At 47.0% G+C, this 13,010-nt stretch overlaps 1 protein-coding gene across 13 annotated transcripts in view; it reads right to left on the reverse strand.

Annotated features, from left to right (window-relative positions):
* Nucleotides 1-13,010, reverse strand: part of STAU1 (staufen double-stranded RNA binding protein 1) — a 52,491-nt gene continuing 39,481 nt past the window's right edge. For 8 of the 13 annotated variants that reach the window (XM_037059859.1, XM_037059861.1, XM_037059860.1 and 5 more), the window contains 8 exons: nucleotides 10,558-10,788; nucleotides 8,481-8,624; nucleotides 6,124-6,270; nucleotides 4,764-4,839; nucleotides 4,262-4,581; nucleotides 3,538-3,660; nucleotides 3,001-3,086; nucleotides 1,298-1,543 (listed from right to left, as the gene is read on the reverse strand). In XM_037059859.1, the coding sequence (XP_036915754.1) occupies nucleotides 1,528-1,543; nucleotides 3,001-3,086; nucleotides 3,538-3,660; nucleotides 4,262-4,581; nucleotides 4,764-4,839; nucleotides 6,124-6,270; nucleotides 8,481-8,624; nucleotides 10,558-10,788 (1,143 nt within the window). In that variant the 3' untranslated portion in view covers nucleotides 1,298-1,527. Of the gene's footprint in view, nucleotides 1,213-1,276; nucleotides 1,544-3,000; nucleotides 3,087-3,537; nucleotides 3,661-4,261; nucleotides 4,582-4,763; nucleotides 4,840-6,123; nucleotides 6,271-8,480; nucleotides 8,625-10,557; nucleotides 10,789-13,010 lie in introns of those variants that run through there. The other 5 variants (XM_037059858.1, XM_037059856.1, XM_037059865.1 and 2 more) reach the window with 3 other exon arrangements.

The raw sequence follows: 13,010 nt of genomic DNA on the forward strand, positions 1-13,010 counted from the left end.
AATGCATTAGATGTTTATTGATCAACAGATACAAATTTCAGGTCTTCAGAATTTTGCCCAAATGGAATCACAAGCATTACAAATTTTCTTTTCTTAAAAAAAGGACAGGGGGCAGGTTGGGAGGGGACCCAACCTAGCAGTAGTGGCATCTGAGAATAAATTAACAAAAAAATTTAGTATTACCATTTATTGGTGACAAACACTACGTTTTACTTACATTCCATGGGGACAAAAAATTCCGGCGTAAACAACGAATCAAAGCAGTACTTAACTCGCAAGGCTACCGTGCTTTCCAGCTGGACCATGGGCAGGACCTTCCCGCACACATGTCTGTGCGCAGTAACACAACACCAAAAGCAACAGTTTCAGAGATAGACACAGGTAGGTCGTTCTTTTCAGCCCTACATGGAGATGCAATCAACAGTACGGAGCACTTGGGACCACCAGCCTGCAGTTCCGTATGGACTACATGGAGACCACACCCTGTAGTGTAGTGAAAGCTGTGTGTCCTCAAGAGCCTTATGTATATACACACGATTTTAATAATCTTTAAAACAGAGAGCAAAGTTCATTTAAGTTGTGTTGCATTAACAAAAATGAAATAGAAAAGGAGCCAAATGATCATTTAAAGTTTAAAATTCTTCAATCGTCCAATTGTACACCTGTGGGAGGCTTCACCAAGGGCTCTGTGAAGTCCAGGACTGTTCCAGCCAAACTGAGGGCTCACAGTCCGCATCACTGAAATGGCCCTGGGTTAGTCCAATGGAATAAAAGGGGGTTAATCTTTTGCCGGTTAAGTTACTGATAAAGTCTCGTAAGTTTCTAAACTGTGCTATGTAACTAGATACAATTAAGAAACTCAAATGAAAATTTATAGTGTCATTTCAATCCAAAGAAAATAATAAAACTAAGAATATGTATCTCTTTTGGAAGAGAAAGCAGTGGTGACAGGTGAGTACCACGGGAGGCGGGGAGCCGAAGCAAGCTGGGGAGGTTAGCTCGTGCCGAGCGGGAAGCATCTGATTTTCCTCTGGTGCTTGCAGCTCTGGGCCGGCTGGTCTAAGGCCTCTCTCCGGCGTGGGTGTCCAGGGTTTGTCCCAAAGTGTGTTAGCGAGCCGGTCTGAGAAGGGGTCCTGCTTTCTGCTTCCTTCTTTCACACAGGAAAAAAAAAAAAAAAACAAACCCAAGCACTGAAGTGCTAGGGGCAGGGACCTGTTGGTTTTCAATCGAGTAAGGGCTGCTTGGCAGGTCCCACCCTCCCCATAGGGGCAGGGACCTGTTGGTTTTCAATCGAGTAAGGGCTGCTTGGCAGGTCCCACCCTCCCCACAGCAGCTGCTGCCGTGTGGGCATAAACCACAGCACATGCGAGCAGCCTCAGCCTCTGTCACCACTGCTGTCTCCAGTTCTTTACCCATCGCGTCTCTCGGCCCACTCGAGGTATCAGAAATTCCAAATTTTCAAAAGCAGTCTCAGGATTTTCGGTATCTGTTGGGAAGTTTATATAACGGTTCATGACCAGAAGAGGTTCAGCACCTCCCACACCTTTAAGGAAGGAAAAAGAAAGAAAATGACACTAGTTTGAAATGAAGAGAATTAAACCCATGTTAAAAGAAATGTGCAGACACTGAGAGAAGCCCAACAGCACAGGACCCAGCTTATGACCCTGGATTACAACAGTAAGTATCCATACACAAGAAGCTCACAAAAGTGTGACCTCCAGCTCGGGGCGGGGACAATGAGGCGACAGGGGACTGTACGAGGGCAGCATTTACTTCTCCCAGCATACCTTTTAAAATAATTTTGACTTTGATATCATGTGAATACATTAACTACCATATTTTGCTGTGTATAATGTACATTTTTTTGCCCAAACTTACTTTATTTTTTTAAAGATTTCATTTATTTTTAGAGAGGGGGGAAGGGAAAGAGAAAGAGAGGGAGAGAAATATCAATGTGTGGTTGCCTCTCACACACCCCAAACTGCAGACCTGATCCGCAGCAACCCAGGTGTGTCCCCTGACTGGGAATTGAGCCAGTGACACTTTGGTTCAAAGGCCAGTGCTCAATCCACTGAGATACACCAGCCAGAGCTTTTGTCCGATTTTTTTTAGGGAAAAATAAGGATGCACATTATATACGGGTAGTACTAATTCTATATATATATAAATGTTGATTCTCTTATTTATGCTTATGCATTAAAAGTGCAACTTCTACCCCTGGCCAGTGTGGCTCAGGGGATTGAGCACCGTCCTGAGAACCAAAGGGTTGCGGTTCAATTCCCAGTCAGGGCACATGCCTGGGTTGCAGGCCAGGTCCCCAGTAGGGGGCATGCAAGAGACAATCACACACTGATGTTTCTCTCCTCTTTCTCCCTCCATTCCCCACTGTCTTAAATAAACAAAAAAGTCTTTTTAAAAAAAAAATATTTATTTATCTTTAGAGGGGAAGGGAAGTAGAGAGGAAGAGAAACATCAATGTATGGTTGCTTCTCATGCATCCCCTGCTGGGAACTGGCCCCTGCTGGGAACTGGCCTGCAACCCAGGCATGTGCCCTGACTGGGAATCGAACCACAATCCTCTGGTTCGCAGGCCCATGCTCAATCCACTGAGCTACACCAGCCAGGGCCAAAAGAATCTTTTTAAACAAAGTATGACTCTAGAGAGTAATAATGATATTCATATGCAAAGTAATAGCATAGAACACAATAACTGGTTTTGTTCCTAAATATAAATACATAAATAACTGAATTAAAAAATTAAAACACAAGATTTTTTCCCTCAAAGTCTGGGCCAAAAATGTGGGTGTGCATTTATCCATGGCAAAATATGGTACTCAAAATTTTTTAAAAACTGGAGCTCTCTGCCCCAAATGTGGAAAGCTATCCGGGGAACGGGACAGGAAGTGACCAAGGCAAAGTGTCTCACCACTGCGCTGACCAGTTTGAATTTAACGCAAACAAGGAACAGAACTGCCTTTCCATGCAGATCGGCTCACTCACACAGACATTGGTCCATTTCCTGGTCTTGGCATCTCTGTGCTTTGTTGGTCCAGCTCAGACAGCAACTTTAAAATGTTCAGTGCAGCCTAGCAGGGGACGAAAGAGAGGTCAGGCCACGGCCATTGCTCGGGGCCACTGTGCAAGACACTGGTTAGAGGTGGAGCATCTCCTGCGGCCCAGCAAAGCAGGTGGTCCCACTAAATAACCTCCTTTAATCTTGAATTTTTAATTTTTTTAAAAAAATTATCTCTGGTTACAACATTAAATCACTTGTTAATTTTTTAATATATTTCCTGCTAGTATTTTTAACCTTGTGGTAACTGGGCTGTACAAATTTTATATCCGGCTTTAAAACAACACCCAATCATGTCTCCTTGTTAGGATACATCATTTTTGGAGACACCGGTTTGATGGACGCATCAGTCTCCTTGGATGAATGTGCCCAAGTTTACGTACACTAAAAGCAGTCAAATTTGTCAGCTATCTCTCTGGGGCCAGCCCCAGGCCGGGAGCGGCCCACCGTGTGGGAGAACGTACCATGTCATGGCAGGACTCCAAATCCTTTCCAATACCGTGGCTGATCAGAGGCGGCTGAGAGGAGCAATTGATAAGAGATACAAATTCGTTCTTGTTGTTTTTGGGGAAGTCTTTGTATTCGACCTAAGGGGGAAAAGAAAACTGAGGCAAGGGTCGGGAAGAGGTGCCTGAGAACAGGCATGGGGCTCCGCGAAGAGGGAAACGACACCTCTCCCGGGGTCTCAGCCTGACATGGGACACCAACTTCTGCTCCGTCAGTATGAAAGACTGTCAGAGGGGCTTGCTGCTGAGGGGCACCAGGGCCTGTAGGCAGATCATGGCCACAGCTTCCAGAACCTTCCAGGAACCTAAATGTCTACTCAAAAGCCCTGGTCTGAAAGAAGCCTACCCTTTCCTACCAGGCAGAAAGGGCCAGCACAAGGAACCTGTCCTCTCCAAAACCTGACTTGGTGACTACCACTAGATCAGAGGCCTTGTAGTTACCACTGGCTTGGATATTTAAACTTGTATTACCCAAGTTCAAGGGTTTTCTCTGACCACACAGGCCTGTAATACCTTTCATACCTCCCCGCCCTTCCTTGGAAGGCCTTTCCCCACGCTTGTCCCACCCACCCCCTAGACAAAGAGCTCAATTTTTCAGAACAAGGCAGGAAGCTCGTTTTCTGAGGTAAACGCAAAGACGACTGCTCGGAGGTACAGACCCCACGCTCGGTGCAGCAGTTACCTGGAACCCCTGGACTCTGGAGAGATAGTCCAACTGCTCGGAGGGTCTCGTGAGAGGTCCATGGGGTGCGTGGCCTGAGGAGACGTTGCTCTTTAAAACGGTCTCGGCCGTGGGCGACGTGCCCCCATACAACAATTCTCGGGCTATCATGGCAGTTACCGTGGCCTTCGCAGGATTCGGAGCTGCCCTGGTAAAATCTTTGGCGTGATGTCCTTGACTGACTCCCACGGCTTGGGCAACCTCGGGCACCATGGGAAGAATTCCAGCAGGCAGTTGCTGATGACTAAGATAAGGCATCCTAAATTCATCCTCCTTATTGCCTAGGGAGGAACACGCAGACGAATCAACACAAGTCCACACGCACTGCCAGCCTGGAAAGGTATTACAACCACCCCCCACCTGTCCACCCTCAGCACAGACATCGCAGGCACCTGCTATTATCGGGAACCAACCAAATCCCAAAATCACATTCAGATCAAGATAATATTAACATCACACTTACTAGTCCCATTTTCATCCCCAGAGCCAGGTTCAAAAAAGGTTACTTTTCTTCCATCCCCTGGTTTCTTTATGGGTGTCTTAAAAAAAAGGGAGGGGTGGTTATAAGTCAAACTTAAAAAAATTAGTTCCTGCTCTCTAAAGACTACGAACTCCAAGTAGCACTGACCCTTGGTTTTGACACTTTTGAAAGGTCAGGAGGCAATCTGCAGAAAGCCCTCCTCCCAGAGCCCGACCACCAGTGAGCCCCTGCCACCCAGCGAGTCCAGAAGCACAGCCCCCAAGCCCCAACCCCAGCCTGTCCAAAAGGCAGGTGCACCAGCCTAAACGCTGGGCCTCCGCCTGCACACACAGAAGAGATGGGAACATTAAACCAGAAGGAGCCAGAAGATACTAGATCAGTAGAGCCCACGGTGGGGAAAGATGCATTTCCACTGAAGCTAAATGACACTTCCTGGAGCTAACAAGGTGATATTTCCAGAGATGACAAACTGAGGAGGAAACGTTACTAGATAAAAATTTTGTCAAACATAGGTCTTCTTTCTGAGAAGGTTACGGATGCCTATGAATGCTCTGTAAGGCTTTGGAATAAAATACCCCAAATCCAAGTTCACGATCCAAGCAGATTCTCTGCTAAGTGTTTGGGGTCCTACTTATTAACCGAGCGGCCCCAGCAGGCGCTCTCCCTCACGGCTGACACAACTGACCGAGGTACACGTATTAGTGGTCCTGGGTTTGCAAGTGTACCCCGACAGGAGTGCTCAGTGACTGGAGACAAGGTCAGGCAGGGTTTGGTGGGGGCATGGCTTAACAGTCTTGGGAGAAGTAAAATTTTCTGTATGGAATTATTTCTATCTAGTGTTAAATTTATAAAGAAAAAAGAAACCTCAAGTCTAAACCACAGATTTGGCCCTGACTCTAAAATCATACTATTTCAGTCCCCCCGAAAAACCAAAGCCTGCTCCATAGCGGATGAGAGCCCAAGATGACAAACTTCTTATGGAGGCCTCATTCTAAGAGCGCGAATGATGGAACCACACACTCATTCATTCCGAGCCCAATTACCCAGCATATTACCAACAGAGAGGAGCAAGCTGCCCTCCAGCAAAGCACCTAGACCACAAAGACACTGAAACAAGAACTTGACTCAGAGCCTTTCATGTGGCCGTGGACAGGCGACTCCCCTTCTGACCACCTTACAATGGTCTGCATGGAGAAGACACTGCTCGGCAGGCAGGGCTGTGTCACAGCCAGAAGGGCCGAGCCTTGCCCCGGAGCTTGGCCCTGGAGGTGTCAGAGTCCCCAGGATGCGAGGAGGTCATCTTGCAAATAGACAGCAAGGACACGGAGCCCCAGAGAGTCACCTTATCCTCTGACTTGAGGGCTGGTTTGGTGGGCTGAGCTTGTGGGACTTTGAAACCAAGAATCTCCAGCATGTTCTCGGCCGCATTGCGCTTGGCTACCTTCTTGTTGGTGCCCGTTCCCTCTGCAGTGTGCTTTCCCACTTTCACCTGCACACGGAAGACAGACTCGTATCAGCGCTAAACCTTCAGAGTAAAGACCGATCAGGAAGTGATGTGCCAGCCAGAGTCCGCACTGGTCAGAAGCCAGAAAGCTACCCAGAGGAACCTAGGAGCTGGCCTGCACCAGCCTGCGAGGGCAGACTGGTAAACATGCAGGAATTGGGAGAATGTGTCATTAAAGGCCACTATTATCAAACAGTCTCATACTATATAAGCTTATAATGAAATACATTTTAACAAACAGGTAATGAATAGTTAGGACTCATCACTTCCTAATTTGACTACATTTCAGAGTTATCTATGCTTCTGAAGTTCTTTCCATCCGTTTCATCTGAGCAGTGGAAACACCATGTAATTGTGCACTGCTGCCATCTCCTCCCGACTCCGTGACCAGGAGAGGGGCAGCCACGGTGGGGCTTCACGCCACCGAAATCTGCACACGCTACAGAGCAGACTTGACTTGTTTTGTTGAATGTTTATTCTAGACTTAAGCGACAGAGAAAAGGTTAACAATGCAGATGAAGCTCAAAAGCAGGTTAAGTCTCACTAAGACACTGTAACTAGTACAGAAAACTGAAACTTCTTCTAGCCTGCAAAAATTACGTGATTGGGCAGAGAAGGCACTGACACTGTTTACAAATAAGAGACATTCTGACCGGTCTTTGTTGTTTTACTTTCCTCTCACTTGTTAACGTGAACAAAAATACCAACCAATGTTCATGCTAGAACCACACTCACTGGTCAGCCACACAAGCAGCCTGGAGAGTACAAACACCGATAGTCTGGTTTTATAACCCCATTGTTACTGACAGTCACAATGAAGTAACCAATGTATGAAATTTACAATAAAGAGCATTATACACATGTAATATGTTATTTGTAAACTGAGCTGTAAGAGCTATACATCCTTTCAGTAAAATTTATAAAACATCTATATACACACACACACATACACAGAATGGGGCAAAAGTAGGTTTACAATTGTGAGTCCATGAAACAGAGTTTACTCTTGTTGTTATTCACTAATTATTGAATCATTTCCCATATGAACAACTCAAAACCTACCTTTTCCCCACCCTGTGTGGAAACCACACACACACACTCCCCCCCCCCCCCGCCCCGCCAGCACACTCCCCTCTCCAAAGCGCTGGCTGTTAAACATTGTTAAACATACCTGGGACACCCACAGCCTACAATCCCCTTGCAAGCGGGTATGACCGAAACCAAAAGCCCCACGTCACCAAGCTGAGAGGACCAGGGAAACATTCCCTGGCCTGTGAGGAGGGCCTGGGGTTGAACCCTGACTGTCCACCAGCCAGTGAGCTTAAGAGGGTCCATCACGGATCCTCTCACCAGTGGGTGTCTCTGGCAGAATGGACCGATCACCACCCCTCTGGCCTTCGGACTGGGCATGTGAGACACACCAGGCCAAGTGACGGTGCTGTAGAAGTAAGCTGATACACAAGAGTTAAATAACCCGGTTTTCACCTGGTAGAAAACACTACCAGATTCAAATCACAAATGAAGGGCCCACACGGAGACCTGTTTACTAAGCCAGGCGCAGGAGAAGCCGTCTGCACCCCCTGCAGCGCCACTGCAATCCAAGAACAAGCCGCCCGGACTCCAGATCCCACAGAAGGGTTAGGAGGAGCAGCACAAGGTCATCTGATGTACGTTTATCTTCTGAAAAGAACAGAAATCTTCAAGCAGATGTAGCGAAAGAAAAAAATCAAGCCCCAGCTGGTGTGGCTCAGGGGACTGAGTGTCACACTAGGAACTGAAGGTCACAGGTTCGGTTCCTGATTAGGCACACGCCTGGGTTGTGGGCCAGGTCCCCAGTCGGGGGCAAGGGAGGGGCAACCATGCATCAGTGTCTCTCCTTCTCCTACCCTTCCCCTCTCTCTTAAAAAGGAAAAGCCTGCCCACAGCCCCGCCACCCAGCACTCCTCTACACGGACGGCTGTGTCCAAGTCCCACCGACTGACAGCACCTGCGGTGCACGGAGAAACAAGGTTCAAGGCGCCAAGTTCCTGCAGCCAACACGGTCTTAACCCCAACACTGTGGGCGGCAGGGAGCAGCCCACTGGCCCGATGTGCTGCACCCGGACCCCTCAGGAAGGTGTCCGGCCCTGGACCTCATCCGGCTGTGGGACGGGACAAGGTCAGAGAAGGGACGTCCACAAGCCACGCCAACCCACCTGCATCACAAACTCTCTGCGGCGTGGGAGGCCTCGCTCTGTGAGGAGCATGTACTCCGGCTCCTTGTCCTTTTTCGCCTGCTGGATCTGGGCAAGCCTGCTGATGGGGTTCATCACCTGGCCGTGCTCTGGGCCGCTCTGCACCTGAGGAAGGATGATCGCACAGACCGAGTGCCTGTTAGTCACAGAAAGGACCTTGCTGATTCGGAGGTTAGGACATAACAAGAGTTACTTTATATTGCTCTAATGGCTCAGAATTAATCTGCTCTTTTTAAAACTGTTTTTAATCGAAAGATGGTAAATGCTTTTCTATGATTGTTCTAAAGCGATTTTAGGGTCTTCCTGGCAAACCAATGTCAACACTTCACTATGAGGGGGCAAGCACCATTGCAATGTCTGCTTTTTAACTATTTCAATATACTACAATGAATAAAAAGGCAGAAAAATAAGAACACCGTCCCTAAAATTTCCTGAAGCTCTGTACTGTAAGATGGGCTCCCAGCTTTCGTAACAGTGACTCAAAATCCAGAAACCATGAAAAATATACAAAAAAAATTCGAACATAGAAGGAAGAGCCTAAGAACCCTACAGCAGGCACCTTCAGCACCAAGGAATCCTCGCCTACTCTGACAAGGATTTCCAGGCTATATTAAGCAAAACAAAGAAATTGCAAAAATATGCTAACTTTTCTATGTATAACATACTAACTTGTGTGTATGAAAACTCTGGGTGCTGTCGATACAGCATGACACCACACTGACAATCCTGAGATTCACAAATGTCCCCACAGGGACTCCTGTCCCTCTTTGGGTTTGGGGGTGGAAGAGTACTACAATTTCCGATAGGTCCATTAGCATGACCCAAAACTCCAAAACAAGGTATATGAGGAGGACCCAAAAACAAACTTGGAATTATTTATAAAAATTTGTGTATTTATTCTTACATGTTTAAACTTCCATCACCTTCAAAGTACTCTCCATTCAATACACTTATCAAGACATCTTTTCCGCCCTGGCTGGTGTGGCTCAGTGGACTGAGTGCCAGCCTGCAAACCAAAGGGTTGTTGGTTTGACTTCCAGTCAGGGCACATGCCTGGGTTATGGGCCAGGTCTGCAGTTTGGTGCATGTGAGAGGCAACCACACACTGATGTTACTCTCCCTCTTTCTCCCCACCTTCCCCTGTCTCTAAAAATAAATAAATAAGATCTTTTAAAAAGGGGGCATCTTTGCCATCTCTCAGAAACAGTTTTTGAACTCCTGGACTTTGATACCTTTTAGTGCTTCTGTCTTTCTTTGTTCCTCCTCTTCCATATCTGTGAAGTATATCCCTTTAAGGACTTTTTTCAACCAGGGAAACAAAAAGAAGTCACTGGGGATTGGGTGAATAAGGAGGGTGGGGCATGGGGGTCTCACCATGTTTGGTCAAAAACTGCTGAACACTCAGTGTGGTGGGGGCAGGTGTGCTCGTAAATCACCCATCGTGAAATCAGCAAATGCACTGAAAGAGTCTTCAAAAAAACCCCAATTTACTGAAACCAAATGCAGCCTCTCATGACAACACCAGCTACTACACTGATACAGTTGGGTTCCTAGAACACTCACCTATCGGGGAAACCCTGTGCTACCAGGGGCTGCCCTCCAGAAGATAACTCCAGTTTTGGGGGGGCACCCCCCTCACATAGTGAGATTTCTTGCTCCTACACCTGCCCCTGGCCAACTTTCCTTCCACGAATCTCCTTCACGATTCACAAGTCCAGCAGCCCACGAGACAGAGGATGCTCAGTTCACCGCTCTCCCCACAGGTGGGCGCTGACTGCCCTTGTGATCACAGGGCTGCAAACGCCCACACCCAGAGACGCATGTGCGTGCCTGCAGGTGCCTCCGCTGAACCCGGCTCAGTGTCCTTGCCTGCCTGACTCAGGGCTCCCAAGAGAACACAAGGTGGCCTTGTACAGGGTCTCCCGGGCCTGGTATGTGCACGTTGGCTCCCTCCACTTCCACTGGAGCCGGCAGCTAGTCTTCTCAGCTCCCCAGACCGTCGCAAGCAATGAAAACGCCCTCACAGAAAGGTGCTTACCCTGACTATGGGCTTTGTTTTCTTTTTGATTCGGGGCTTCACCCGCTCAACTGCAGGCAGGGGTGGTAACTTCTTCAGCTCCTCAAGAACAGCTATAGCAGCATTCTTCTTTGAAATCTTCTTGCTCTTCCCTTCACCTTCGCCCACAAACTCCCCAACCGACACCTTGGTCACAAAGCTCTTCATGTGGGGTGGGCCACTTTCCCGGGCAACCTGTTTCGAAGGGAAAGACTGAGCGAAAGCGTGACAGACACACACCGCAACCTGTAGGGCACACTGGTTAGCACACCACTTCACATGAGACACAGGTAAAGGGAAATTAGGGACAAAACCCACTAATGAAGGGAGCATAAACGTCGGCAAAAGGACAGTGATCATGCTGAATGCTTTTTCTTCCCCCCTTTCCTATTTTTCAAATGTGTTAAATGTTCTAGGGTCTGATGAGCCCAGAACTGCGAGGCATGGAAGAAGGAAACATTCTCCACTGCCGCCCTTCTGGACCAATGGCTCACATCTCCGCAGTCACAGACTGCCCTGCGTCTGGGGCAGTCCACTGCCAACGGCAGAAAGGAAGCTGGCCCAGCAAAGCCCAGAAATAACTGCAGCAGAAAGAGTTCAAGTTTAATATTTGCTCTGACCCTTCAGCCCAAACTGACCTTATTAAATACTGGCTGCTAGGCAGCTTTAAAATAACGAGAAAATCTCTAAGCACTGAGTGTGATTTCCAACACACAGTAAGTAAAAAAAAAGCAAACTACAGAAGAGTATATAAGGCACACTAACTTATGTTTTACATATATGTATACATATACACACATATAGACACGTGTGCTTATATGGCGATTATTGCAAAAATAAACAGAAACGATAAAGGAGAAAGCAACAGAATTACTTCCCTACAGCAGGTGGGAGGGACTGGGGTAGAGAGGGGACAAGGTGACACTTGCAAATGTGTCTTTTTGTCTACTATTGACTTTTAGAACCATTTAGTATTTTAAATATTAAAAATATAAAAATAAGTCAACAAAGACAGACAAAAACACTAAAATGGAATATGAACAGAAACTTAATTGCATATCAAAGTGATTACATGCTCACACAGAAGGAAAATAAAAATTGAATCCTACCTACACCAGCCAAGACACCACTGAAAAAACTAAGACTTATACTACCAGATTCCAGTACTTCCTACACAGCTCCAGCAACTGCAGCATCTCGGAACTGCTGAGGGGCAGCCCGACTGATAAAGCAGTCAGAATGCAGAAACAGACCTATACGTACACACGTAAGTGCTTGGTGTGGGGCAAACACACCAAAGCAAGTCCAAAATCGTCTTTAAAAGACATGGTATTGGAGGCCCTAGCCAGGGAGCCTGGCTAGTTGGAGAGTCATCCTGATCACTAACGTTGCGGGTTTGATTCCCAGTCAGGGTACAAAAGAATCAACCAATGAATGTGAAAATAAGTGGAACAAACTGATGCTTCCCTCTCTCTCCCTTCTCTAAAATCAGTAATTTTTTTTAAAAAATTGAATAAAAACATGCCATCAGAACAACTAGATACCCTCACGAGGAAAAACTGAACCATGATATCAAACTCAGCCACCAACAGAAATTAGCTTGTATTAGAAGACAAGCCTAAATGTGAAAGCTAAAACTACACAGCATTCAGAAAACAGGAGACTCCATGACCACGAAGTTAGCAAAGAATCTGGAATACAAAAAACACCAATCATAGAGAAAGTAAAAATTTCTCAAAATTAACAACTGCTCATTAAAAAATATTTTAAAATTGAAAAAGGGAACCTACAGAATGACCATGAGTATTTGCAATACATGTATCTGACAAAGGATTTATATCCAGAATATTTAAAGAACTTCTTTAAATATCAAGGCAGTAATAGAAACACAAACTGCTCAAAGAAACGCCTGAACGGGCAGTTTAGAAACAAGATCCGTAAGGGCCCATGAGCGTAAGAAGGGGTGTGTGTCAGCGGTGCTGCGCTCCCCAGGTGGGAACGGGCAGGCGTCCTCTCCACAGAGGCCTTGCCTGCCCTCCACACACAGGGAGAGGTTTGCGAAATCCGTGCAGAATGATTTTATTTTGTTTCTTTATCCTCACCTAAAGACATGTTTTCATTGCTTTTAGAGAGAGGAACATGGATGCGAGAAAGAAACACTAACTGGTTGCCTCTGGCACACACCCGGATCGGGATCACACCCACCCAAACCGGGGGTCAAACTTGCAACACAGGTCATGTGTCCTGACGGGGAATCAAACCTGCAACCCTCTGGTTACAGGACAATGCTCCCCCGAGCCACACCGGCCCTCAGAACACCTTCCACACCACACCTCCCACACCAACAGCCTAGGTTCCGAAACCCCCCTCCCCGAACAGTGCTCTCCGTGTCCTCAGAGCAACAGCCACCCTGACGGCCCACGTCCTAGTCACAG

Source organism: Sturnira hondurensis, unplaced genomic scaffold, assembly GCF_014824575.4.
Source record: "Sturnira hondurensis isolate 20B ecotype Veracruz unplaced genomic scaffold, ASM1482457v3 Scaffold0011378, whole genome shotgun sequence".
Lineage (NCBI taxonomy): Eukaryota > Metazoa > Chordata > Mammalia > Chiroptera > Phyllostomidae > Sturnira > Sturnira hondurensis.